General features: G+C 36.3%; 3 protein-coding genes across 4 annotated transcripts; all 3 read left to right on the plus strand.

Moving 5' to 3' along the window:
• Nucleotides 1–5,517: 5,517 nt before the first annotated feature.
• On the plus strand, nt 5,518–9,344 carry LOC141436012 (general odorant-binding protein 68-like). The gene is made up of 5 exons (XM_074098843.1): nt 5,518–5,608; nt 6,180–6,230; nt 7,417–7,503; nt 8,602–8,835; nt 9,249–9,344. Exons 1-5 carry the CDS (start codon nt 5,573–5,575, stop codon nt 9,276–9,278), a joined length of 438 nt encoding a protein of 145 aa, XP_073954944.1. The 5' UTR covers nt 5,518–5,572; the 3' UTR covers nt 9,279–9,344.
• A 6,338-nt stretch (nt 9,345–15,682) lies between these two features.
• LOC141435980 (general odorant-binding protein 68-like) lies at nt 15,683–19,698 on the plus strand. Its single transcript, XM_074098798.1, has 5 exons — nt 15,683–15,777; nt 17,411–17,497; nt 18,043–18,159; nt 18,967–19,197; nt 19,512–19,698. The coding sequence occupies exons 1-5, from the start codon at nt 15,742–15,744 to the stop codon at nt 19,593–19,595; spliced, it is 555 nt and encodes a 184-aa protein (XP_073954899.1). The 5' UTR covers nt 15,683–15,741; the 3' UTR covers nt 19,596–19,698.
• Nucleotides 19,699–22,996: 3,298 nt separating this feature from the next.
• Nucleotides 22,997–27,294, plus strand: LOC141436373 (uncharacterized). Of its 2 annotated transcripts, XM_074099313.1 has the most exons (5): nt 22,999–23,179; nt 23,974–24,042; nt 26,029–26,157; nt 26,576–26,815; nt 27,066–27,294. In XM_074099313.1, the coding sequence occupies exons 1-5, from the start codon at nt 23,132–23,134 to the stop codon at nt 27,144–27,146; spliced, it is 567 nt and encodes a 188-aa protein (XP_073955414.1). In that variant the 5' UTR covers nt 22,999–23,131; the 3' UTR covers nt 27,147–27,294. The 2 variants fall into 2 exon arrangements, with proteins under 2 accessions (XP_073955415.1, XP_073955414.1); XM_074099314.1 differs by lacking the exon at nt 23,974–24,042 and having other exon boundaries at nt 22,997–23,179.

A 27,294-nucleotide genomic window follows, 5' to 3' on the forward strand; every position in this document is an offset into this window, starting at 1 on the left:
AACTTATTACTTATTCTTATTTACATAACTACTTACTATACACTGATGTTAGAAACTGCTATCTTATGAATGACTAATAGCTGTTAAGTACCCACGACTCGAACTGCGTAGAATTCGTTTATGGCTATCCCGCGGGAACTATATAATTCCAGGATAAAAACTATCTTATGTCCCGCCCCATGACTCAAACTATCTGTATACCGAATTTCATCAAAATCGGTTCAGCGGTTTAGACATGAAAAGGTAATCACCTAGCCAACAAAAAGTTGGAAACCTCCGACATTGTCACATCAAAGTTCAATATCTCAAAAACGGCTGAACTGATTTTGATAAAACATGTCTAAGAACCATAGCTAGAAAAACTGCTTTTAAATAAAAAACCGCATTAAAATCGGTTCCACAGACAGACATACATAGCGGTCAGACTTATAACACCCCTCTTTTTGCGTCAGGGGTTAACAAAAAGACTTACTAACTCTCGCATTTATAATATTAGTGCGGGATTCTGCGGTCAGGATCGCTATCACTTTACACACCTTCACTTGGATATTAGAAACAGCTACCTTAAGTCGAGTTTAGACTTGCAAGAAAAATCGTGCAAGTTGCATTACATTGCGAGGCCGTAAAGCCAAAGAGTTTGTAATAGTCAATCGAGCGCCGCAATGTAATGCAACTTGCATGGTTTTACTTGTAAGTCTAAACTCGGCTTTATGAATGATTTAATAACACTATAACCCTTGTTTCAACGGTTCCGAAAATTTCCTTTTCAGTTTCCCAAACTTGCGTCCCCCGGGATCCACGGCATTTATTTCCCGGATTCAAATAATGAGACACAGTTTCTTTGGGGATAGTAAGTCCAACAAAAACCGTAGTTAACCCACTTGTGGACAGTTGACAAAATCGTTTCCACATTTCAGATTGCTTTTCATCCGACGGTCGATGGTACGCATTTACCTTCGTAATCGATCGACAGACAGTTTGTACCAAGTCTCGGGAACACTAATGCGGTTCTTAGTTCTTATACTGACAGTTCTAAATTATCGGCATTAGTTCTTTGGAACGTAGAAATAATGAAAATAAAAAAATGCACGGTATCGCTCAGACGACTTTGAATACATGCATATAATTTAAAAAAAAAACCAGTGGTGGCCTAGTAAAAAGTCCGAGGTTAGTGGTTTGACCTATCGCCTCTGAAGCAGAGGATCATGGGTTCACTTCAAACCCCGGCTCGCACCTCTGAGTTTTTCGAAATTCAAGTGCGGAATTACATTTGAAATTTACCACGAGCTTTATGGTGAAGGAAAACATAGTGAGGAAAACTGCATGTACCTCCGAACCAATTCAATGGTGTGTGTGAAGTTTCCAATCCGCACTGAGCCCGCGTGGGAACTACGGCCCAAGCCCTCTCATTCTGAGAGGAGGCCTGTGCCCAGCAGTGGGATGTATATAGGCTGGTATGATGATGATATAAATTTAAAGTAGGTACCTATCTACTTTGGCTTGAATTTTCATTCAACTGGAGGTAAAAGCGGTAGGTATCAAAACTTTGTTATTATGTGGCTTTTTTATGACACTTTGATGTTGCATTCTTTCATACAACTTTCAATGTTTAAGCCGTTATATAGTTTTTTACTGCAGTTTCAGTTTACAGTTTTTTAGAGTTCATACGAGTTTGTCCAGAGGAAAAGTTTTGCACTCAACTAGTAACCGAAGCACTAGACTGTATCATTTTTAAATGCAAAAGTTTTTTTGGCATGCTTTTTCGAATGCAAAAGTTTATTTATGTATTACCAGCCAGCGATGAAACTAGGAACTGTCAAAAATGTCTATGTTAAATGTCTAAAATGTCAATGAAATGACAGATTGTTCTATCTAATGACACCAGACATCCTCTCTATAATACGGTATTTGACAACTCCTGAATTTGCCATATCTTAATATTATTATGAAAATATAGATATACAGACAGTGTTCAGCGAAAAGAAAACTTAAATCGGTTGAAAATAGGATTTATAGTGTTTTTTTGAAAAATCTATATACCTGTCTCTTTCTCAAACGCTTTTCTCTATGCAGCAAGTATGGCGGTACTGGCGTGTGACGTCACATGCCAGTATATCTTTCTCTGTCTAATCTTGAATTTCAAACCTTTATAACTTTGTTATTTGTAAAGGTAGCTTAAAAATTGTTTCCCTATTCGATAACAGGCATTGTGAAGTTTAATTTATAAAACGTATAAAAAATAGTCAAATACCGTATTATTTTAATGTATTACTTGTTTATGTAAGTCGTATTGCAGGGAAAAAGCGGAAAAAACAAATCTAGTTAGAGACTTTAAAGACTTAAAACGATTATTTTTTAATTTTAATATTTTAGTTGATCTACTTAAATCGGTTCATGAATTGAATGACAATCGCTAATGAGAACATGTTTTCAATAAAAGTTGATTAACTTTTATTGTACATCAAAAAGTTGATTCCCTCTCAACTTTTGGTGTGCGAGGTTCATTGATCTCACCTGAGAACGATCCGTTCAAGTTAAAAACGATTTTTATCTGTGGTGGCAGTATTGTTTACACGCATGTAGTGTCACGACATTGTTTGACGCCATTTTGATGCAACTGCCCGTTCGGTCCGATTATCGGTGTGACCGTGAGAACGCAATTCGTACCGATTTTTCTTGACCAATTAAAAGTTGATCAACTAAAACCGCCTCGTAAGAATCCCGCATTAATATAACCTATTTTTTCATACAGAGAGATACTTGAACCCTTTTTCATGTAACGAGCAAAAAATTAAGGAAACCACCCTTGCTTATCCACTTTAATTTGTCGCCCCCAAAGAAAGCATTTACATAATATTACTTCGCATTAGCCTCTGAGTTTAAGTACATTTTCCTTACAGTGCCTTGCATTTGAAATATTTAGGAACGTGAATTAAACTATAAAACTCGAACGTGTTTTGTTTTTACTTTCCTCTACAAGTATTCAAATTGTTTTGGTTGAATTTTATGCACTTCGCTGTATACTTTAAAACCACCGCTGTGTTTCAAAGAGATGAAAGTAATTCTTCTCATCATCATCAGTTGTTCATTTTCTGTTTTAACTTGAACTTTTAGTAATCATTTCATTTATTTCATCATTGCACTTTGTAGATACATGTCACCTTAGGTCTAAGTACAACCCTGTTTAAGGAAACAACCCTGTGTTTAGCAATATTAGCAATATGTATTTGTATTGAAATATACCGCACTTATCCAAACTTAACTAAAAACATGAATAAACAAATTAATAAAATTCATGCACATCAGGTATAAATAATTATAACAGTTACAATGATAAAACAAAATGTCGCCACAAAAAATAAAGTTAATAAAACAGATTGAGCCGTATAATTTTATTATTTGAATGTCATTAAAAAGTATATGCATTTGTGAGTTTGATTAATCCGAACAAAAATATATTATTGATGAAATTGAAGTAAAAAGTTTTAATCAGAAAAAGAGAATACAAGCATGACAGTTGAAAATTAGAAGACAATATAACATTATTAGAATAATTTTACGTGATTTCTCGGAAAGCTTTAGTACCTAAATAAATGAGATGATGGTGATCCCTTTCCGGCCGGCTCGATACAATCGTGCAACTATCCTGAGCGCGCGTGAATCAGCTCTTCACGAACCACAATTAATTGACTTTTTAGAAGAAATTTCGGAAAAACAGTGTCTCGGCCGGAAAGGGTTAGTGGTGCCAAAGTATGCAAGTAGGTATTCACATGCGTTGTGCTCGTTCGCTTCGATTTCTCGACTATCTTGTTTACGGCACATAAACTCTTAGATCGGGCCAAGCCACGAATGTTTCGGGAATTTGTAAAAAGTGTTACAATTATTTTTTGTTGGCCTTTAAGACCGTGGAATGGACGCCAGTGGGCGTCGGAGCAGCGAAAGAGTTCTCTGTTCATTGCGCTTTGGAAGGGCTCGCCGCGCAGTGCTTACCTGGCAGTACACGCAATGAAATGAGAGTACTCTCTCTAACGCTAACGCTAGCGTTAATTTGCTCTGCGAAGAATTTAGGTAATGTGTAAGTAGTCTGTTTATATATAAGAGGGAGCACACGAGCATGCGGTTATCTGATGGGAACCAATCACTGCCGCCCATGGACACATGGACATGGAGTCTGATTTAATTTGAGGTCCATATTTTGAGTATGTTATTTAATTCCGTAAAAGTATGTACACCCTTAATAATAATAACGTTTGTAAATTAGTTTTAATAAAACTGATTTATAAACGTTATAATTGAATAGCATTAGCAGAGCTACAATTTTTTTATCACATAAAAAAATCATCTGCAGAGATAACATCCCCTAGAAACTAGCAAAAATAAATTCAAAAAATCCTTAAAAAGTACTTGTTTTAAAATCTTCAATATACCTAATCATTTATGCAATTCTAAATTACACAATGTACTTATTTAATACTTTATGTTCTTATAGAGACTGTATCCCGCAGAAAAAATGTGAAAACAGTTTTGCAGAGCTATGTACAAAAAAATCTGTCAAAGGATGCCAAATAAATTAATTTTCAATTCAATTTCAATTCAAGAAACGGCATAGTTTTACAAACAGTTTTCCCGTATTGTATCCGCTCTATCCTTACACTTGTACAGCTCGAGCGTCCATAAATATCCGACACTTGTCGCTCCGTCCGACATAAACTCTGTGCAAACATTCGGAAACCATCTTATTGACTAAACGACTAACCAGCTAATTGGGCTGTGACCCAGAACCTGGCTTATGACGTCTGATCTGAAGGAAAAAGGGCCTCAACCTCGATAATCCGAAACGCTTGAACCATCTTCCTCCTTAGGTTCGAGTTAGCATGCATTAGGTTCGAATGCTTCCAGGTTAGGTTAAGTTTTCCTTTCCATGTTTAGGTTAGCTTGAAAAGATCCCTTTTAGGGATAAGTTCGCCTTTGTACTCCTTGTTTTGTTGTTTTCTTTTTTATTACTTTTGCGTTTTAAGTATGTACAATAAAGTATTTACACACATATACGTCCCACTTCGGGCACAGGCCTCCTCTCAAAATGAGAGGGCTTGCAGTTCCCTTACGGGCCCAGCGTGGATTGGGAACTACACTTACACCATTGAACTTTACACTTTGCGAAAATTATAGGTATTTCTAGACGTAGGGACTTTTTATGATTTCCTTTGAATGAAGTGGGTACAAGTTTGTTTGCAACAAGTGACTTTGTTCTCGATTAGCGATTGCGATGCCGGAAAGTTTTTTCCTGGTATTAAAAAAGATAATAATTTTTGCAATGACGCAAATGACTTCCAATGATCATTTTCTGATCTGCAAGGAAATTAAATTATTGAAATTCTACTTATTTGCACCGACTCAGGTCAACATTCTCGTAAATAAACAAGTGAATGTCACAACAGATCTTTTCCAAGAATGATCACCTTTGACTGCAGATAGTTTATTTATAAAATGAAACACTGAACTTATCTGCCGTTTTGATAAGTCAGTTCTGTCAGCTCAGTTGTGTCTCAACTGTTGTGCTAAGTGTGCAAAAATGTTTAAGCTGTACACGGTTCTTTTGCTTGTGACGGTAATTTTTTCATCATATAATTATATCCCTCAGCTGGGCAAAGGCCTTTTGATTACATAATATTTGTTACGGGATGATCAATGGTAGATGGGTAGAAAGGATCATGATTTCAATATTCTACCAGTGAATATCCCGTAACCTGTAAGCGATAATCTATGATGTTTTGACATTTAATTATGTGCTCTAAATTGGATAAAATTAAGGAAGTCGTGGTGTTCTAGTGGTTTGACTTTATGGCCTCTCAATCAGAGGATCGTGGGTTCAAACCCGGCTTGCACCTCATGAGTTTTTTGTAATTTATGTGCGAGACTATATTTGAAATTTACCACATGCTTTACGGTGAAGGAAAACATCGTGAGGAAACCTGCACAAACCTACGAAGAAATTCAATGGTGTGTGTGAAAATTCCAATCCACGCTGGGCCCGCGTGGGAACTACGACCCAAGCCCTCTCATTCTGATTGGAGTCCTGTGCCCAACAGTAGGACTTCTATAGGCTGGGATAACGATGAATAAAAATATAGTGTTGAATAATATTAATTTAGAGGTATCTATTAAACTTGGTATTCCAGATCGCCAACGCGGATTTACTGCTTCAAGGAAGAAGAAAAGGCGCTACGTTGGTAAGGTGTAATACTATTAATTTTATCACGCATCGCTAAGAAAGCAGTTTATGGGAGATTCTATGACCCACCGACTTGAGCAAAGCCGAGGGTAAATGGAAGTTTGTAAATATTTTCCTGAATATTACCTATCTAAATGTCAACAGAGAATTAACCTGTCCTCGCCCAGAGGCACAAATTTGTGCCCAAATTCCTTTGATCCTGTTATCCTGGGAGATGACAGATTAATTTACGAAAACTATTTATTTTATAACACCAGTTTATTTTTCCTGACAACATTATTAGACTAATTAATTATGTTGTTATTGGCTATATGGGTGACCAAGCTTAGCTCAGTTTTAAACTCGAGAAAACATGCGTTTTCCCAGAGATAAGACCAAGCTAGATCGAAAAATCCCACATAAAAAATTTCATCGAAACCTTTCTAGCCGTTTCCGTATAATTTACTTACATAAAGAGATTAAATTAGAAGAATAGAATAATTCAAGATCATAAAAACTCAACACTAAATTATTTCTAAATATGAGTAAAAGCTTGTAAAAAGACCATTGTGGCATGGTGCCCAACAGGCTAGCAACATTCCCTCGTTGAATGGTGATGGCAATTCGTTGTCAGGCCTTTGCTCTCCAGTAGGTAGTGTAGGCCCGGCGCTTTTGCATTTCTGTAATTAAATAAAAAGATACCTATTTTACAGACATATACCACATCAATTGACGTCACAATTAGAGATAATTCCCCAAGATACACTCTACTGCGCATGCACGTAACATGACCAAAATGCATAAGACATAACATTTGGATAAAATATAATTTATTTACACATATTCTATAAACTATACATAGAAAGATACATCAGAAAGTAATAACAAATAAAAATCGAAGACTAATAAATTGATTAAATAAGAAAAAATGGTCAAGTCAGTCTGTCAGTCGGAGTGTAGTAGGGCAGCACCATCATCAAAGCCAAACAGCTTCGCTGCTGGCTTCCATTTGTGACGGGTGCCTCGAATGCACATGCTAGTCGCTCTAAATATAGAAGTTATTATACGAGCTCTCAGCCAGCCCAAGACGCAAGACAAAGATCGGTCCCAGCGAGATGAAAGTGCTTCCCCGCCAGCGAAAATGCTCGTTTAAGTATTTTTTTTTTGTGAATAACCAGTTTTGAACTTTTTTTTTCTTGTTTTAGAAACCATTGTCTGCTTGCTGTGATATCCCAGAGCTAGGAGATCCACAGCCTCTGACGGAATGCTCAAATCCTAAACTTCCTGGACCCGTAAGTATTTCAAACCAGCCGCCAAAAGTCATGGTATCATAAGTGACTGATAGACAAAGTAGATGCAGTTAGCGGACTAACTAAACCTATAAAGGAAAAGAAGTAACTAAACCTATAAAGGATCACTTTGTTGCCGTGTTGAGGTAGTGTGACGGGGAAAAAACAGTTTTTTGTCCGTTTATCAAGACCCTTTTTCTCAGGAACGCGTGGTGGTATCAAGCTGGAGTTAATATCAAATACTCAGGTCTGCTACCCCTTAAAGCATTCAAAAATCAAACTTCTAAGTCCACACAACCAAAAGATACAGTCGTTAAATGAGGTGGTTCCATAGAAATTGCCGTAACTTGAAAAGCACACACACACATACATTAACTCACAAACTTTCGATTTATTAGTAGAAACTGGGTTCAAATGCTAGCAACACTGGTCGAAGACCACATTGATTTATTTTCACAATAACAACACTTAAATATTTATGTGACGGCCACATACGCGCTCCAATGATTTAATCCTCACTGATCTGACAGATAAATATTGTTTCAATCAGATCATTGTTTATTTCATCCATTAATTTTAATGGGCAATAGATTTTTATAGATATCTATATATATAGATAAATACTTACGCCTGAAAATGAAATTAACCTCAGATTGATAAATACAGTATGAGGGTGTTCTGCCTTTTCTCTGAACTTTTTTCCGAATTTCACTTGCCAACCAACTTTTTGGCGATGATTCGCTTTGGTGTACTATTGGCAATTTTTTCTATGATACCGTCCCTTATTCGTCGTAGTACCACCAACTTGTTCCACCAGTGGTACCAGAAAGAATAACGTTTCATTTGATAGAAATCGCTCCATTTGACGTCAAATTTATAATACCTTTTTTTGCTTCGGGGGTAAAAAACGAATTACATTAGTACTTTACTACAGATGTATGTGGCCATCGTTTTTCATTGGTTTTAGTTTAGTGGCTGAACCACTTCGCGACCTTACTCATACAAGAACCTTCACGCTCCATCCACCATCTATCCCTAACAACAAGCCAGAAATCGTTTCACAGATATACAAGATAAGATACCTACTTCCATTTTTTCCAGTGCAATGATGTCCAATGTGTCTTCGAGAAGTCAGGTTTCCTCACGAACAAGAATACCTTGAACAAGGAAGCATACAGGGCCCATTTGAAGAAGTGGTCTGAAAACCACAGTGGCTGGAGGGAGGCTGTGGACAAAGCAATTGCTGACTGCGTGGATAAGGAGCTGAGGCAGTACTTGGACTACCCCTGCAAAGCCTATGATGTGTTTACGTGCACTGGGATTGCTATGTTGAAGGTAATTTGTTTAAGATTCGTAATGTAAATCATGTAATACGGTGACGGGCACGACGTCTGTGGCTATCGGCTTTGGAAAAATGATAAGATCTTACGCTTCTTGACGTTAAAATGTTTAGTTGTCACAAAGGTAATGGTATGGCATGCAGTAGGTACCACGGCAAATAGAATTAGGTAGTTTCCTGTAATCTGTCAGATGCAGACGATAATGTCAAATGTCTGTTAGGTTTATCAAAAATATTGGACACATAGGTATTTTTTCTTTTGTCAAAAAAAAAAATAACAAATATGAATCGCGTCAAAGTTCTAGTAGTGGGGGGCCGTGACGTCACACTGTGCTGTGTCACACTTTTTATCTTCTAATGTTCTCGATTAATTTTAAACGTCTTGTGTGATGTGACTATTTTGTTTCAGAAATGTCCTAAGGAAGCGTGGATGTGTTAAACCAGCAATAAAACAAGAAACTAACACAATTTGTAAAACGTCAAAATGAATAAATATTTAATTTGTCTCGCTTTTTCATTAATCCGTCACACGCATACAGATTTAAAGCCCGTTCCCACTTGTCGGGTGTCGGATCCGTTTCGTGTCGGATGTCGTTCATTTCTATAGAAAATCGTGTCGGGCAAGTGTGAATAGCTACATATAAAATGTTCTGCCACTGGAACATCCGATTAAAATCCGAGCCCGACATCCGACAAGTGGGAACCAGTTTTAATAGTTATTCTTATGTTATCTTGGGTCGTTGTCCTGCTTGGCTACTCATCGTGTAATTGTCAACGCCGGCCAAGGTCCCGACACTGATTCTCGGACCATGGTGAATGCTTACATCCGCGCTGCCTCAGGGTTTGATGACAAATTAATTGTTTTAAAATGAGGCTATGCGTTTTTCCAAGGTGAATTGGCGCTGTAGGAATAGGATGAACGTTGGCAACGTAGACAGTGCTCTCTCACTGAACAGTGATTGCATTCTCTTTAGCTATTGAAACTCATAAATATATTCTGTAACTGCGCTGCTAACACCGTTGGTGGTGATCCACCAGAACAAAACCCTCCCCCTTAAAATGCCACAGTGAACGACAACTCGCCACTTGCATCTAGCGGCTACCCGCAATCCTCGCGTTGCCGTCAGTCCACCGATGAAGATGGTAGCGTGGAGTCACCCGGAGGTTCTTAGTAACCCCTGTTTCTTCGTTACCTGTCCCGCTAACAAGGCCAGGGATGGACGATCAGCCGGGACGTATCACTGCTGTAGTACTGGGCTCAGGCTCTTTAAATTGTGAGAGATTGGGAGTGCTCTACATCCTGCTTTCGGTGTCTGGTTCGTCGTGTGTAATATAATAATACGTTTCACTTACTGGCCACAGGTTTCCTTTTACTGTGTGGCTTGAACTCTAGCTCTCACAGCTCAGTGTGGATCGGAAACTTCATTGAACTGCATGGCAGTCAAAAAATGAGCATGCGATTACCTGATGGAAAGTATCACCGCCATTAGCATCACGTATCATCGCGGTTTTATGTAAAAAAAGCATTGCTAAAGCACTGTTAGGGCTGCTGGCGCGTTTCCAGCTTAACAAGAAACAGTAAACTCCATTTTTAAAGGCAAAGGCAGCCATCATGACATGGCAATAGTCCTTACTCAAAGGTTTGAACTGACGATCTTTCTGATGATTATATGTAGAAATTGAAAATACAAACTGAAATATAGATGCACAGAAAAAACAGAAAAATAAGACCATCACTGGGAATCGAACCCAGGTCCTCGGTAATCCGTACCGCGTTCTATACCGCTACACCACTGATGGTCAACACCATCAGTGATGATTCCCAGTGATGGTCTTATTTTTCTGTGCATCTATATTTCAGTTTGTATTTTCAATTTCGGTTTTACGGGATGACCGTAAAAGTAAAAATTTGGAATTGAAATAAAAAATACAAAAATATTCCAAAAAAACAATCTTGATTATATGTAGATCAAAATAGAGTACCTAATTGATTGATTTACCTTAAATATCTTAAAATAGAGTACTTAATTGATTGATTGCGTTACCGTGCGGAATTCCATATCAATAAACTGCACTAATTTTCCTTGCTTCTCAGATAAATTAGAGTGCTTCATCAAAATAGAGTTTTATTTTTAGTTTTTGAAGATTATGTTCAAATATATGCCGTTGACAAATTCAAAAATAACGGTAAGTTATCGTACATTTCGCTAAATAAGTACTTGCATAACCTATTCAATGTAAATCCCTATCTGCTTCGACATAATTATGAATCTGTTTGGATGATATAGATCCAAAGATAGAGAAAATATTCTTCCTGGTGTAATTATGTGCTGTGTCACGGTTAATAAGACTGTCTGACGAGTATTAGCATAAGCAAATAACGAAACAGGACATGATTTAGGTATTGTTTATATTCAAACAAAGCTGTACAGTTCTCACAAATGCTTGAAACAAAGACCAATATTTAATAGTTTCACGTTAATACTAATTGCAAAACCTAAAACAGAAGTCGTAATGTTGTTGACATTGTTTTTTTAATGAGAAACCGAATAGGTAAGATGTGCGGTTGTTAAATAATACATGAGTTCGTATGTCAAATTGCAAATTAAGGAGAGTTCAAAAACTATGACAACAGGCAATATCCTAAATTTCACTTGTCTGTCACGTCGGCACTTCTCTGAAATGGATATCAAAATCAAAAGGTTTATTCTGTAAGTAGAGATCCCTTTGGGATCTTTTACGTGTACTATTTATACTACTAGTGCCTTTTGGAAGGACTAATTAGTCCTAAGAAAGAAAGATTAGTCCTAAGAATGCACGGAAAACATGGCACGAACATGATAATTGACATGTCAATTCACTTTAACTAATTAATAAGCAAAACAAAGTAAAGTAAGGGGGGGTCGATTATTTTTTCTTACAAGGGAGGGAGTCTTGATAGTTCTTACGTAAGATCATAAAAAAACGTAAAGTTAAGATTTGCAAAAGCGCAAGCAATGACTAAGAAGAAGCAACACCTGATATTAGACATGTTCCAGTGGCAGGTCCACTTTCTGAGTGGGTCTTGAGCCCCATGACTGAAACTGAAAATGGACTGAAAATTTTATGTACCTGGTTATTATCCAAATGATTAAAATGATTTCCATCCATTGTAAACGTTCCTAAAAGTTTTTACTTTAAAAATTAACATCAAAATCAACCAAACGTGTACCTACTCATTTCGTCCTTTAATTTATTAAACAGTGGGGGGGAAGGGCCGGTCTATTCTTATTTTTGGGGTTTATTTAAGGGGTCAAAAACTAGTAAAAATCGTCTTACGTAATAAATAGCCCCTAATTGATCGAGTCAGCGCGAAGTGCGAGCGAGTGACGGATTTAGGTGTTTTGCATCTATGCTTAAACACCCAAACTTCTGATATAACACATAGGCTTCTTTTTATCTAAGTATTTTCTCGGAATCTATGCAAAATCCTACTCCGCTTACAGCTAAATATATGATATTTTGCACGTTTATCTCTCACACAACGTAAATTAAGTTCACCTAGAAGAGTGCCCAGAAGTGATATGATCTATTTTCAAGCCGTATTCATGTTGAATAAAGTTTTATTATCCATAAGTATAATTGTATGAACCAGCGCTAGACACAGTCAGCCATAACGAGACTAAAATCTAGATAAAGGAGCGAGGTGTCACGTCCACAGCCACGTTAACGATGCAACTAACGATCTATATGCAGTTAATTGCACTAACTGCGTTTTGATTACTAGTCTTCCTGTTATTTACTTTTAATTGACTTAAAAAAGGATAAGATTACACATTTGATTGTTTTTTTTTTTCGGATCAGGGCAAGCAATATTTTGTAAAAGATGACGAGCAGTTTACATTAAGCTATTGAAATTAAATAGGTTACACTAAAATGTGAAAAAATATGTCTTTAAAATCTCACGAAAATAACTTTCTACTGTTCTGTTCGATTCCGATGATTCTACCTTATCTTACTTTACCTTCATATTATTTACTGAGATTTTACCACTTCTGGCTACATGGGTCAAGCAGATCAGTAGAAAGTTCTTTTCGTGTTTTTTTTGTGGTCAGTTTTTTAATTTTTTTTCGACTGTTGGTCTTTTTTATAAATTATTGCTTTAGCCGATTCAGAGAAATTTATAGTTGCTGCTGGTGCTTCACTGTCAGTTTTACTTCAGCATATATGCAGTGCGACGAGCATCAAATTGCTTAGCAACTGTTATAAAATCAATCGAATCGCAACCCGTTAGATTACGTGTTATTAAGTAATACTGATGATTAACTGCAGTCTTTTTAGTTAGTTCCACTTCTATTTTCAAGAGAAAACGCACGAACAACATCGAAACATACTCACTACAGGTGCCCCTTGATTCTGAAATTTGAAGAGTTCCCTCGATTTTCCTAAGATTCTCTCCTCAGATCCTGAATTTGTGATAATGGGATCGAAACAAAAATTGAATAAAGTTGAAGACGGTTTAAAAAAACTATTTTCAGTTCATCAACACCCTTAGCCACTGGACTGAAAAGGCTGCGTGTTACTGATGGCAATGTCAAGACAAAACATAAGACTATGAGTATCTGATATTAATACATATTTCGTGTTTCATAGTTTGTAATGTGAATTTAGTATTGGGTTTCAGAATAAGTGAATACATCCAAAACAGAAAAACATGAAATTATGATAATGAAAAACTGCAGCGGAAATAAGAACAAAGTATAATTGCTGCCGTCGCCCCACATAAACAATGTTTATATGTCAAATCACAATAAACTTGCCGCTTCATAAACACGCACTAGGTTTAGGGTGCACTTCTAAAGCGCAGAGTGGAGCAGAAGCGTGTAGAATCGACTATTGCAATAGTGAAAATCCACATGCCCTACCATTTTTGAAAAGTGACAATCGAGTAATGTCCAGGAAAAAAATATAAGTGCAATAATTGACCGTCAGTCCGATTATAAAAAAATTTTTTTGTTAGTCGTCGTATTATTTGTCAATCAAACCAAAAATGACAAAAATAAAACAAATAAAGTTCGGGAGTTCTAGATGCCTGTGACATCAAGTCTAAGTAAAAAGTGTGCCAAGGCGTTAGGTCACACGACTTTAAAGATATATCATCATATTTTTTCTTATTCGATAAAAGTAAAAATACGTAAATATTATGTTTTAAAGTATTTATTTATAACAGCATAAGTAAATATATATATATATAAATACAAAAACAACATTTGTAATACACCAAATATTTACACTAATACACACACACACACACACACACACACACACACACATACATACATACTTACATATAAAGCAAGTCATTATAATAAATAATAAATATCACGGGACAATTCACACCAATTGACCTAGTCCCAAAGTAAGCTTAGCAAGGCTTGGGTTATAAGCAATGGATAAATATAATTATATAGATATAGATACATACTTAAATACATATTAAACACCCAAACCCGAGAACAAACGACATTTAAACAGCTATGTACTTAATATTACAATAATAGTAAGGTAAGGAAGTAATTAGTAGTAGTTATGTAACACATATATTAATCGGTCTTATTTCCAACCTGGATCCTGTAACAGGGACTCCTAGCACAGGATCCAGAGCCGTAGACCAAAGACTACAGTATATATAGGGCCGTAGACTCTTGTTTATAAGCTTTTTATGCATTAAATTATTTTAATTCTTCATTATTTTCACTTAAAAGGGGGTTCTCTGTTAATTGTTTTTTAATTAGCTTAAAAAATGCCTTGGTATAAAAACCAATGACCCTAAACACGTTCTTTTTAACCTTCATCGATCAACCTAGAAGTTGACGTCGATAATGATTACGAGTACATCCAAATTAGGCGTATCTGAAATCAATTTATTACATTATGGGACAATCGAGGATGAAACAATAGAACAGGAAAAGGAACACTATGTATAGGTACAGTCATTCACGATGACTCGTGCCGTGGTTCTTATTACTATGTCATTAATGTCTAAAGTTGACAAAATCACGCGTCTTCGTGGATGGCACTAGGTATACGTATTATTTAATATAGATTTATTTATAGCCACTGTTGAATCCTTTTCATAATAAACGTCATATCATCATCATCATTATCAGCCGCAGGCCGTTCACTGTTGGACAAAGGCCTCCCTAGACCTCCCCCTAGGCCTCCATAGACCTCCAGTTGCTTTGGTTGGAAGCGGCCTGCATCCACCGTCAACTCGCGGCTTTAACCAGGTCATCCGTCCATCTCGTTAGTGGACATCCTACGCTGCGCTTGCCAATTTGTGGTCTCCATTCGTGAATTTTTCGGCTCCAAGGGTCGGTTCTCCGCGCCATGTGGCCTGCCCATTGCCACTTCAACGCATTAATTCGCTTGGCTATGTCAGTGATACTAGTTCCTCTACGTATCTCCTCATTTCTGATTCGATCCCGTAGGGGAACCCGGAGCATAGCATTCTCCATATGAAGTCTAGGGTTTTAGTCTTCTTCTAAATCGTGGGCGTCGGTTCAGGATCGAACCTTGAAGACGAATTTCTTGGGAAAACATGAGTGTGGTTATTTCCTTTTGCCTTCCATACCGCAGTGCTGGAATTCTAAATTCTAAGTTGGCAATAGAGAGCTGTTGCTGAAAAGTTAGAAACGCTAACTTACAAACTTTCGCATTTATTATATTAGTAGTAAGAATGTTTTAAATTTACACCGTGCTTACCAAAAGATTGCCCAATTAACCATATAAACACCGACAAATTACCCAGTGGATTGTCTCATGCTTCCTCTATGGCGACACCTCACAATGGATGACCTCCGTACCACGCGAAGTATATAACCGCATCTCGACGCTGTCGCACCACTACACCCCAATCCATCATGTACAGAGGTTGTGTTTTGTTTGCTGTGATCCAAGTAAGTACTGCTTTATTTTTCTTAAACAAACAGACTTCAGATGTGAATAAAAACAAAAAAAGAGAGTACATATTTTGCAGCTTTTGCGGTAACTTTGGGTCCGTGGAGCACGGACGCTAGCAAACTTTTCGGTCAATAAACAAAAATTACCCTTGACCATAGGGCTGGCGCATTTCTCGCTCAATGTATTGGCATCACAACCCAGCGCGGGAGATGCAGCCAGCCTTATGGGCACGCTTCCGCGGGACAAGACTTAGGCGAATTGTAAACATAGATTTATATTTAATTTTTACTTCAAAATTGTACCTTCAGAATATTGCATGATGGAGTAACAAACAACCAAGTTACAAAAATAAAATGGTAGTAAGTACCGTTTTTGTTAACATATATTTGTGTGACCCTTACTCGTAAGTTGCACAGGTGTGCTACTTAGAGTATAGGTATCAGTAAAAAACCTACCAAGTTGAATTGACCTTGTATAGGAAGGGTTTCGTATGGTTAACGAAAAAACACGTTTTTTGCATAACCATTTAATGTTTAACTAAATTATATGTTTATTATGAAAATGTCAACCTATTGGCATTATCAAGATCAAGAAAAAAGTACCATACTAGAAAAATGCTGTATTTCCAATAAAAAATGCTACTTTTTACATCGAAAAATTGTAAAGTTACCACGGAATGTATATGTAGTCAAATGGTTGTGCGGAACCACTAGTTCCTGAAGCACGAAATTCATTCTTAGAAGAAAATTTGTTCGTTACCCTTTAATAAATAGATAAATTGAAAACTTGTATATTCGGTACATATCTCGTGTAGGTAAGTACCTTACCTATTATGTAGGTTGGTATAGACTGTGGTAGAGCCACAGAAAAAATCATAAAAAATATACCAATGCAATTAAGTCGTAAAGTTGTTACAGGAAGCATATAAACATAGCACAATAAAGACTTTTATCGATCGCGTGTCTATTACTGAAACTGAAACTGATCAATTTATATATAACATGGCGAAATTCTCATACTGAATCCTTACAAATATTGTAACATCGAAAGTGAGTATTATTTGTTTCGCTGTCACGCCTAAAGTACTCAACAGCTTGTGATGGAATTTCGTGTGCAAATAGTTTGAGACCTAGAGAAGGACATGGGATGGTTTTAATCCCGGAAAATTGTAAAAATGCTGCGGGCGTCCGATAAACGAATTCATCAGAAGAAGTTGATCAACAGCTAGTATGTATATTAAACGTCAGCCTATTTAAAAAAAAAAACTAATCAAGGCTGATTCAGATCATTATTAATTCAACAATGCTTATCTTTCTTTTCTACTTTTTATTTTTTTATGTTCGTGGGATTTTCAAAAATAATATCGTGGTCATCAATAACGTTGCATAAAAAACACTCGTGCCAATCACGGTCTTAGGTTAGATTATCTGAGCTCTAAACATACGAGTAGCTGTCTCTAAATGTGTAAGTTAAAGGTAGTTCCGTGACAGAGCTACAACGGGCAAACAGTAGAGCCTCAGTGCGTCAGTACGGGGTCCCTACGGAACCCCAAAAATAATCGTTTGAAAGCATTTTGTCAAGCCTTTAGATAATGACAAACACTATAAAATAACTGTAATATCATTTCAGGTGATTTTCGCACAAGGACCACCACCGCCACCACCAAATTTACCACCAAATTTTCCACCAAAATGCCTAGGACCACCTCCTGCTGTTGTAAGTAAACGCGTATCATTATGCTATGTTAATTGAATACTTTACTAATATACTTACTAATACTATACCTATGTAGTAGGTATGTGACAAAAATAAGGTGGTAAAATAATAATGTAGAATTCGGCCGACTGTTTTTTTTATTTTCCATGTTTCGTTTACTAGCAAAAATCTAGGTAAGTACTCATTGATTTTCGGGTGTACCAAAAAATGTACATTTATTAATAATTTTGTCTATGTAATCACCGAAATCATTAGAAAAGTTTCATATTTTTGACCTTTCTCAATGCAATATTAATTATTCAGGTTAAGAAACGGCGCGCGGCGCCATTGATCTTATATTGCTTTTCAGAAATTACCAATGTTTTTAGTTGTTAAAAGTCTAACACACTTGACATATTGAACTTTCAAATGACAACGTCGGAGTTTTACAACTCTTCTAAGTAGAATTAGGTTGTCAATGTCTTCTGTTCTTTACCTATTAACCATTGCCTTTAAAAATACGTTAAAACCTATTTAAACTACATGTTGTTCCCGTGTCGCTACAGACCAAACCGCATGAATGCTGCCAAATTCCGCCTTTCTTCCCGGACGAAGATTTTGCTGCTTGCGGCTTCCAGAAACTGGACGAAGATTCCCCGGAGAGGAAACGAGGACCACCTGACGTAAATATACTATGATTCCTTTAATTATATCGAAATCATAAATAGTAGAGGGATTGCACAGAATTTAAGATTCTGTAGGAATTTTGTAAGTTTTTGCTGACATTTTTGTTTTTAACCCTTAAATTGACAAAATTGAATTTTGAACATGTAACTACCGTGAGACTCACTCATATTAAATATACTGACCCGGATAACTCACGTCTTAAATCGAGTTGAAAATTGAATTTGAAGAAGTTGAATCTCGTACATTGTACATTGTAGTGCAAAAAAGTGTACATTAAAAAAATACAATAGGTAAGGTAGTCCTGAATCATGTGCATTTTTGTGCACACTATTAATTTAAGGGTTAACACGATTGTTTTTGTTGACTGTACTTTTTGTTAATAGGTTATTTATTGGCATTATTATCCAACTAATGTACACCAAATTAATGTCAAGTTATGTATCCAACTATTATGTATACCAAATCAATGTCTTAACACTGGAATGGATTAATTTCGACTACCGAGATTTCACTCAAACAAAAAAGCATGGATAGTATAAAAGATTACAAAAATCGGCTTGATATAGTGAAAGACCTACAGTTTATTAGGTTCTTTTTTACTATGGCGATAGAAAACGATAAATTTTGCTCTATATACTCGTAATGGACTAATTTGTTCCATGAAATTAAAGCAACATCATAAAACGGCAACAAGATGATACCTACAGTAATGTTGATAATGGAAATAACGTAGGTATTGCTAATGTAATTGTAATGCATCTTAATACACTGATGTTTATCATAATCGACAAATTATATTGCAGTGCTCAAAACAACTCTGCATGCTCAAAAAGTACAATCTCCTCGTGGATGACGAGAGTATAGACGAGGAAGGCATCAAGAAGTTCCTGGATGACTGGAGTACGAAGAATGAGGCTTTCAAGCCAGCAGTTGAAGTTGCCAAGGAGAGGTGCATAGGGAAGAGCCTCTTTGGACCACCACAGATTTGTGAGGCCAATAAATTGGTATTCTGCGTGAGCTCGACTATTTTCGAGGTTAGTTTAAGTAACTTTTGTTTTATAATTTTACTAATAACCGAGGTTTGTGAGTATACATTTTTAACGGCGATGTCATTATCATCATTATATCAGACGTAGGACGTCCACAGTTGGATATATTCCTCCTTCATATACCACCTGTTGCTTCTGTTGGAAGCGGTCTGCATCCACTGAGGACACGCTTAAACCAGGAGATCCTTCTCGTTGGTGGACGTCCTACGCTGCGCTTGCTGATACGCGGTCTCCCTACTGATTATGACGTTTTATTCGAAAATCCATATTTACTACAACATAGTTTTTATTCTTTTCAGCAATGCCCAACCTGGCAAGAAACAGAAGGATGTACATCACTGAAACAACACATGGACGAATGCAAAGCTTTCTTTCCTAAATAATAAATCGTAAGAAGTACTTAACAAGAAGCAGTATTATTACCATTATGAATAGTCCTTGTCACGTGGACTTGTAAATATAAAACTTGACTACATAAAAAATGTTCTTTGATTAACCCTATTCTAAAAGCACGCTGCTACTGGTCCCCACCTTAGGGTATTTTACCCTAAATTTAGGGTATTTTTACGTGTTTAGGGTATTTTTTGGGGTAGAAAATTATTTAGGGTAAAAGTTTTCGAATAAAATGTACGATTCCAAGAAAAAAAATATTGCAGATGACATATAGAAGCCAACACTATTATGGATGCATTCCAAGAATGTTTCGAAACGGTGTAGTAGTTCAGCTATTAGTTAGTTTATTAATAAATCGCATTTATTGGCTTGTTTTTATTTTTAAAAATTTTGGGGTAATAAAAATAAAAGTGCCTAATTTAGGGTAATTTCGCGTAGCGCTAGGGTAAAAACAAATTCTGAGGTGGCAACACTAGTGTAGCGATGCAGATCCGTGTAAATCGACCACAACCGCATAGCAGAAGCTTGGCCGTTTTGCTACCGTCACATGGGCGTAAGATCCACATGTCTTGACTAGTGTAGAGTTTGCAGAGCATCAAAAGAGCCACACAATTGAAACTTATATGTTTAAAGTCCACTATTGACATCATATTACGAGAATTTTGTTTAAATATGTACCCAAGTAATGACAAACAAACGGTAAAGTGCTTCCAGAAAAGCTTCGCTATCCTGGCGGGGGCACTATATTACATAGACTCAGAGTGGATCTAAGACTAACTAGATTTACAGCATTAAGTTCACTTAACTAAGATGATTTTTTTTATGGAACAGTAGTCCTAACGAGGAACCCTTAAAGTTTCACCATTTCTGTCTGTCTGTGTCCGTCTGTCCGTCCGCGGCTTAACTTAACTGTTGATGCTGAGAAGCTGTAATTTTGCATGATGTAATTTACAAAAAATATATAAGATATATTTATGCATGCTAAAGCCATAGTGTGAAGTGTAGGCATAGGGTAGGCATTTCAAAATTTTATATAGGTTTGCTCAGATCACTTTTGGATTTAGGTATCAGATTACAAAATATTAAGCTTTGAAGTGCTGTATCTATGGACACGTACCTACCCTAATAGTTACCACATAATGTAGACAATACCCATACGTTGTTGAATAGTTGGGTATAGTTAGTGAATTCCGAAGGGATTCCCCTTTTAGTTTCCAAGCGTGTTCTCCATAATTTAGATACCTACACTCGGCTCCCTGAAATGTTTTAAAATTCATTTTATTTATTATTTAAGAAGAAAATAATTCAGATCCTCGACCTTTTTCTACGGGGAATACACTAACATATTCATAATACGCAACTACCTACCTCTAAATGAGAAAGTCTGTGAAGATGTTTGGATGTTTGTTACTCAATCACGCAATTACGTCTAAATCGATTTAGATAGTTTTAGTCCTCTACAAGGATTTAGGATAGTTTTTATCCTAAAATATTGCATAGTTCCTTCCTGCGGGATAGCGATAAACGGATTCTATGTAGACAAAGTAGCGGCCAACGGTTAGTTCTTAATATTAAAATTAATATTAATATTAATATTAAGATATATGGGATTAATAATAATAATAAATTCATTTATTTCGGGCAACTTGGCCCATACAATAAATACATTACAGTGTAGACTAACATACATATTTATAATCAATATTATTTAAAACTAATATATAATAACAATTCAACTGCGGCATGGTCCCCGGAACCGCCGGAACACGACGTCTTTCGGCCAGAAGGCAGCAGTCGCGATGGTCCCCTTCAGTCGTACCCGGCTCAAAAGTGCCCGTAATGCCAGCCGCATTTCTCCAGCTGACCTCTGATTGTAAGTAACTTAATTGAAATAAAAAGTTAGACTTCAAACTTGGCACTCAAGAAGGTAAGCTGCGATTACTTGGTTATTTTGCCAAGAAGAAAATCATCTTGCTAGCTTGCAAATTTCAAAATCCTTAACTTTAAACCTTTAACGTTTTGGTAATCTTACATTTTCGGCTGGATATTCGGGGAATCCGATCTAAAGACGCATTTCTTTTTCCAGGTGCAGAAGTATATGGGCTGCCGAGATGCGCGCTGCGCTGCGAGTATAATTATAATGTCAAATGTTTTCCTCTATTTTTTTATTAATATTTTTACGGTGCTTTTTAAATTAATACAAAATATCACATTTGAAATCCTCACAGTAAGACTCGAGTTAACTACTACTGCTAGCGCTATCTAGTGGTGTTTTAATGAACTATTTTCCGTACGTGATCGTATAGATAGGCTCAGTAGTTTCGGAGATCAGGGAGAGGGGAATAGTCAATTTTCGTCTTCTTTCATGAATGAAATCAAAACTATTTCAAAGTCAAAGTCAAAATATCTTTATTCAATTTAGGCTATAACAAGCACTTATGAATGTCAAAAAAAAAAACTACCTCCTCTGTTGAGAAGAATCAGGCAAGAAACTCAACGACTTACACAGACACTTTTAAACAGATTTACATATTATTAAATGATATCTTATACATCACAAGTATTTAACACAACTTTATTTTTAACGCAGTAGGTTCGCTATTGAAGGGATCGCCAATGCGGATTTTAATAACAAAAATGTATATTAAACGAGTCCTTTTTTAATTTCCTAATTTGTCCCCCGACAATGACCCTTATTTTATAAAATATGTATTTACTTTGCACATCTGTGTTTGGGTCATAGGATTACACCATCCTACCAAATTTCACCTGATTTGGCCCAGTAGATTCGGAGCAAATTGGCTGTGACAGACGGACAGACAGACAGACGCACGAATGATCCTGTAAGGATTACATTTTTATTATACGGAACCCTAAAAAATTAAACCTCCATTAACTAAACCTTTTTTATTTAACCTTAACTTAATAACGTTCTTAAACTAATGTAAGTAATACCTAAGTTTTTTTTTCTACCAGTCAGTGCGTCAGTACGAGCCAGCAGGAGTGGACCTATAGTCGTCTACCTCACCTACATGCATCCATTGAACTTCTATCACTCTCCTGCTGGCTCGTGCTGATTCACCGACTTGAAACCGGTAGAAAAAAAAATCTTGCCAGTTTAATTTTTTGTTAAAAAGTTTTATAAAGTGTCTTTCTTGATCTCTCTTTCTTAAGATCTCTCTACTGTAGTGTCTCCGCTATAAAAGGTACTAAAGTAACATAATACATGGTATTAAATTAGTTTGACGAGTTTTTGGGGGTTGCAAACTCGTGTTAACTAAACTACGCTAAACAAAACGCAAACTTAATAGGTACGAAACTCAATACGCACGGTCATTTGAATCAGTTTACAATATTTTCTAAACAATGTCTCCAGTATAAACTGATTTGGCTTGATCAAGCGTTTCGTTTCGTCAAACACGAATCTTAGTTCAGTCCACAACGTTGTTAACCTTGGACGGCAAAGTCTACAAATAAGTAGTGAAGAAGAAAAAATATTCAGTAAATACTTAATTTGTATACACAAATGGAAAGTGTTATTAAATTGATCTCTTTAATAGTTTTTCCCGCACATGTAAGTACTTGTAGTAATTAATCTCTTCTTGAATTATTCAGGCGTTAGGTACTTTGCGGAGTTCATCAATAAACGACAACCTTCGAATAAGACCCGTGACCAAGGTTGTAATTAAATTATTTCTTTCTTTGTTATCCTGGTTTAGTTTCCATTTATTAAGGGTATGAGTTGGCTCTTTCATATATGCAAACTTGAGATAGTGTAAATCGCCGGCTTGCCTCATGTTTTCTAAACATGTTTATTTTTAGGTTTATTTTGATCACCGTTGAAAGAGAAAGCGCGATTTTCATATTAGTGGTTGTGAATTACTTTGAACACAAAACCCACCTACCTACTATATATGAGTACTGAGAATATACATTGTAATTCGGGAGACGTGAGCACGACCAACCCTACCGATTCGTTGAACAAACAACAAACAAGAAGTATGAAATTATTGACTAAGTGCATGATCACTCTGCCATTAAAAGTGTGAGGTTACATTATCCATTACTGAGTTGAAGGGTTGGTCCTGCTATCATCCTGTATTGTACCGTGCCACGCTCTCTCAATCACCATCTGCTGCTAGACTGCTACGACTATCTTATACTGTTTGACAAAATGACATGGTGAATGTGAGTGCTATTGCGAGTGTATTAGATTAGAACCTAATACCTAAGCGTTCTGGGCCCAATTGCATAAAAAATTACAAGCAAAAATATAGTATAGTAAATTTCAATACAAAATCACTAAATATTAGGTATTACCTCGTAATTTGTTGTACAATTGAGCACTGTTTCTTTAATTTGTTTAAGATTAATTGCCAAGGTGATCTCGTAGAATACCCTCAAATTCCAGAAAATTGTGGGATTAGGCCCTATATGGTAAGTCGTTACCAAATTAAACATTAAAATCACTTGGATCATTTGCTGATCGATAGTAGTTTCAGAATCGAAATCTGTATTTTTCTGTGGTGTGTATGTCTATTCGTCGATAGTACTGCAACATCACGTAACCAACATTGGCCAATGCCGCTATCAGCCTAGAGATATTTTCGCAGAAGTGCGTTAAAATTTAAATAAATCATGGGACACCTGACACTAATTGACCAAGTCCCAAACTAAGCAAAGCTTGTACTATGGATACTAGATAACGGATAAATATACTTATATAGATAAATACATACTTAAATACATATTTAATGACATCCAAAACCTGAGAACAAACATTCGTACCTATTATTCATATAAACGTACATTTGATGTCAGGTTCTCTCATCACTTGGCCATCGGGTCGTCATATCTTCGTGTTTATGTTTTGTAGGTTACGCAGCATTTTTAACCCCCGACAAAAAGAGGGGTTATAAGTTTGACCGCTATGTGTGTCTGTGTGTCTGTGTGTCTGTGTGTCTGTGTGTCTGTATGTCTGTGTGTCTGTGTGTCTGTGTGTCTGTGTGTCTGTGTGTCTGTGTGTCTGTCTGTGGCACCGTAGCTCTTAAACGGGTGGACCGATTTGAATGCGGTTTTTTTTATTTGAAAGCTGGTTTTCTAGCGATGAATCTTAGACATGATTTATCAAAATCGGTTCAGCCGTTTCAAGATCATCAGATCTTTTGTGTTCGCTGCGGTAGGAATCTTAGACGCATAATGGATATTTACTTTACTTTCAAAAATATTTGGGACCTAAAATTTGAAACACCCATGTATGCTATATAGCTACGCAAGATTATGGAATCTCGGCCTGATGCTGCAGCCAGGATATCCAGAACACTAGTAGGTACACTCTTAATAAACTATAGCAGATATATCGTGTTTGGGTTCGTTTTGATCAGTATTTGATTCTACAAACAATGCAATGGTGGCAACAGGATGAGCTGATGCTGCAGCCAGGATATCCAGCACAATAGTACACTCTATAAAAAATAATAGCACATATGTCGTGTTTGGATTCGTTTTGATCAGTAATTGATTCTACATACAATGCAGTGGTGGCAACACGACGAGCTGATGCTGCAGCCAGGATATTCAGCACACCAGTATACTCTTGAAAAAATAATAGCAGATATGTCGTGTTTAATTCCTTTTGATCAGTATTTGATTCTACATACAATGCAATGGTGGCAACATGATGAGCTGATGCTGCAGCCAGGATATCCAGCACACTAGTACACTCTATAAATAATACAGTTTAAAAAGATATACTTATATCAATTTAAAAAACATGAAATAAAAACTTAAATTTAAAATTTAAAAAACCCCCGACTTAAAAAGCGCAAAAATAAATAAAAACGCCAAAAAAACGCTGCTTGAAAAACAATTAAAAAGTAAAAATAATTATGCGCTACCTAGCTGTTGCCCGCGACTTCATCTGCGAAGAATTCGTTTATCTCTATCACTATGCTGATTGCCCGCAAATTAGCCTAAGTTAATTTAGTATAAGTATCTAGTAATATTTTTTTATCTAAGCGTTGTCGGTGTCGGGGACCGCTAATACTTTAAAAAATACACATATTTAGTTTCATGTTAACTTAGCGGTCCCCGACACCGACAACGCTTAGATAAAAAAATATTACTAGATACTTTATACTAAATTAACTTAGGCTAATTTGCGGGCAATCAGCATAGTGCGGGATAGAGATAAACGAATCTTCGCAGATGAAGTCGAACAGCTAGGTAGCGCATATTATTTTTTACTTTTTATTGTTTTTTCAAGCAGCGTTATTTATTTTTGCTGGCGTTTTTTAAGTCGTTTTTTAGTAATTATTGGCTATGTGGCATTACAGTATCATCGACGATGTATATAATTCTGTAGAGTATTATCATTTAAGTTACACAGACGATTAAATCTCAAATCTGTGTTTAAACGACCAGAATCGCCAATGCTGCCTGTTTCCACCGTTCTTCAACAGAGAAGTGGCAAAAGAATGCGGAGCCAAGTTTGAGCTAAGGTTTGACAATCGTGCCAATGTCACAGGGTTTCGCAGAGGCAGTGATTTAGGGGTAAATATTATGAACATTTATTTTGTACTCGATCAACAATAAATACGTGTACAATACATTAATTCACGTAATTCGGCATTCACGACTATTTTATACTTTACTTTGAAAATTATAATAAAGTATTTGATTTGTTGCGCGCCCCTACCGCCTTCTGTATACGCTAGTCTTAAACTAGAACTAAATCAACGCCATCTAGCAACAACACTTGGAATCACTGAGCTCTTGTCCAGGCTAAGACAGTGGCTTAATTTGGAACTAAATTCTTCGTGCGACTGCAAATGTTGTCAGATTCGACCACTTCTTGTTTCGCTATAAAGTCATCCACATAAAGGGCACATCAATTTTCATAGCAATATCTGATGTTTTCACGGTAATTTTTAAATGAAGTTCTAGCTTTAAAATTAATGTTTCCTTTCAGTGCATGTATTGGCGTTGCTTGCTCAAGAAGTATGATCTCAATCTAGCTAAAGATGAAACAAAACTGGATGACGGGAAATTTTATGATCATCTTAGTAGTTGGGTAGAACTTAATCCCGAATTTAGCAATGTTATGCTTAAAGCAAAGATGGACTGCAAACAGACGTTTAGGACTTCTCTACCTTTGAGGGTGTGCGAGTTTTTTCATTTTCACTCATGCATCAGGAATTACATTGTTGTGGTAAGTTCTGCTATTCATTTTTGGTAGGTACTTTACAGCCACAACTCAAACTTAAACAACACAACTTGACTTTACAACTCAAAAAATTTAATATTATGAAACTAATTTGTAACAAGTAAAAAATCTTTTTGCAGTCCACATTTTTATTCTATGTTATAATTTGTCTTTATTAATTCCTAAGGCGCCTTTTAGTTTTATGCTACACAAAATTGTTATATATCGTTGTAAATCATTATTTAATTTATTTTAGAACTGTCCACGAGTTATACAGACTGAAGAATGTTTGGAAATGAAGAAATTCTATGATGAATGTCGTGAATTCTACCAATGAGTAAAAATTACTGCACAAGTGTTGACTGCACAAACATAGCAAACTACCATTTGAACCAAGCGTTACCTCTGAATAAACAAGGGTTGATATTATTTCTGAATGAATATCTTGGCTTCTAATCACGAGAGAAATAAATAAAAAACTTGTA

Source organism: Choristoneura fumiferana, chromosome 16 (assembly GCF_025370935.1).
Source record: "Choristoneura fumiferana chromosome 16, NRCan_CFum_1, whole genome shotgun sequence".
Taxonomy (NCBI): Eukaryota; Metazoa; Arthropoda; class Insecta; order Lepidoptera; family Tortricidae; genus Choristoneura; species Choristoneura fumiferana.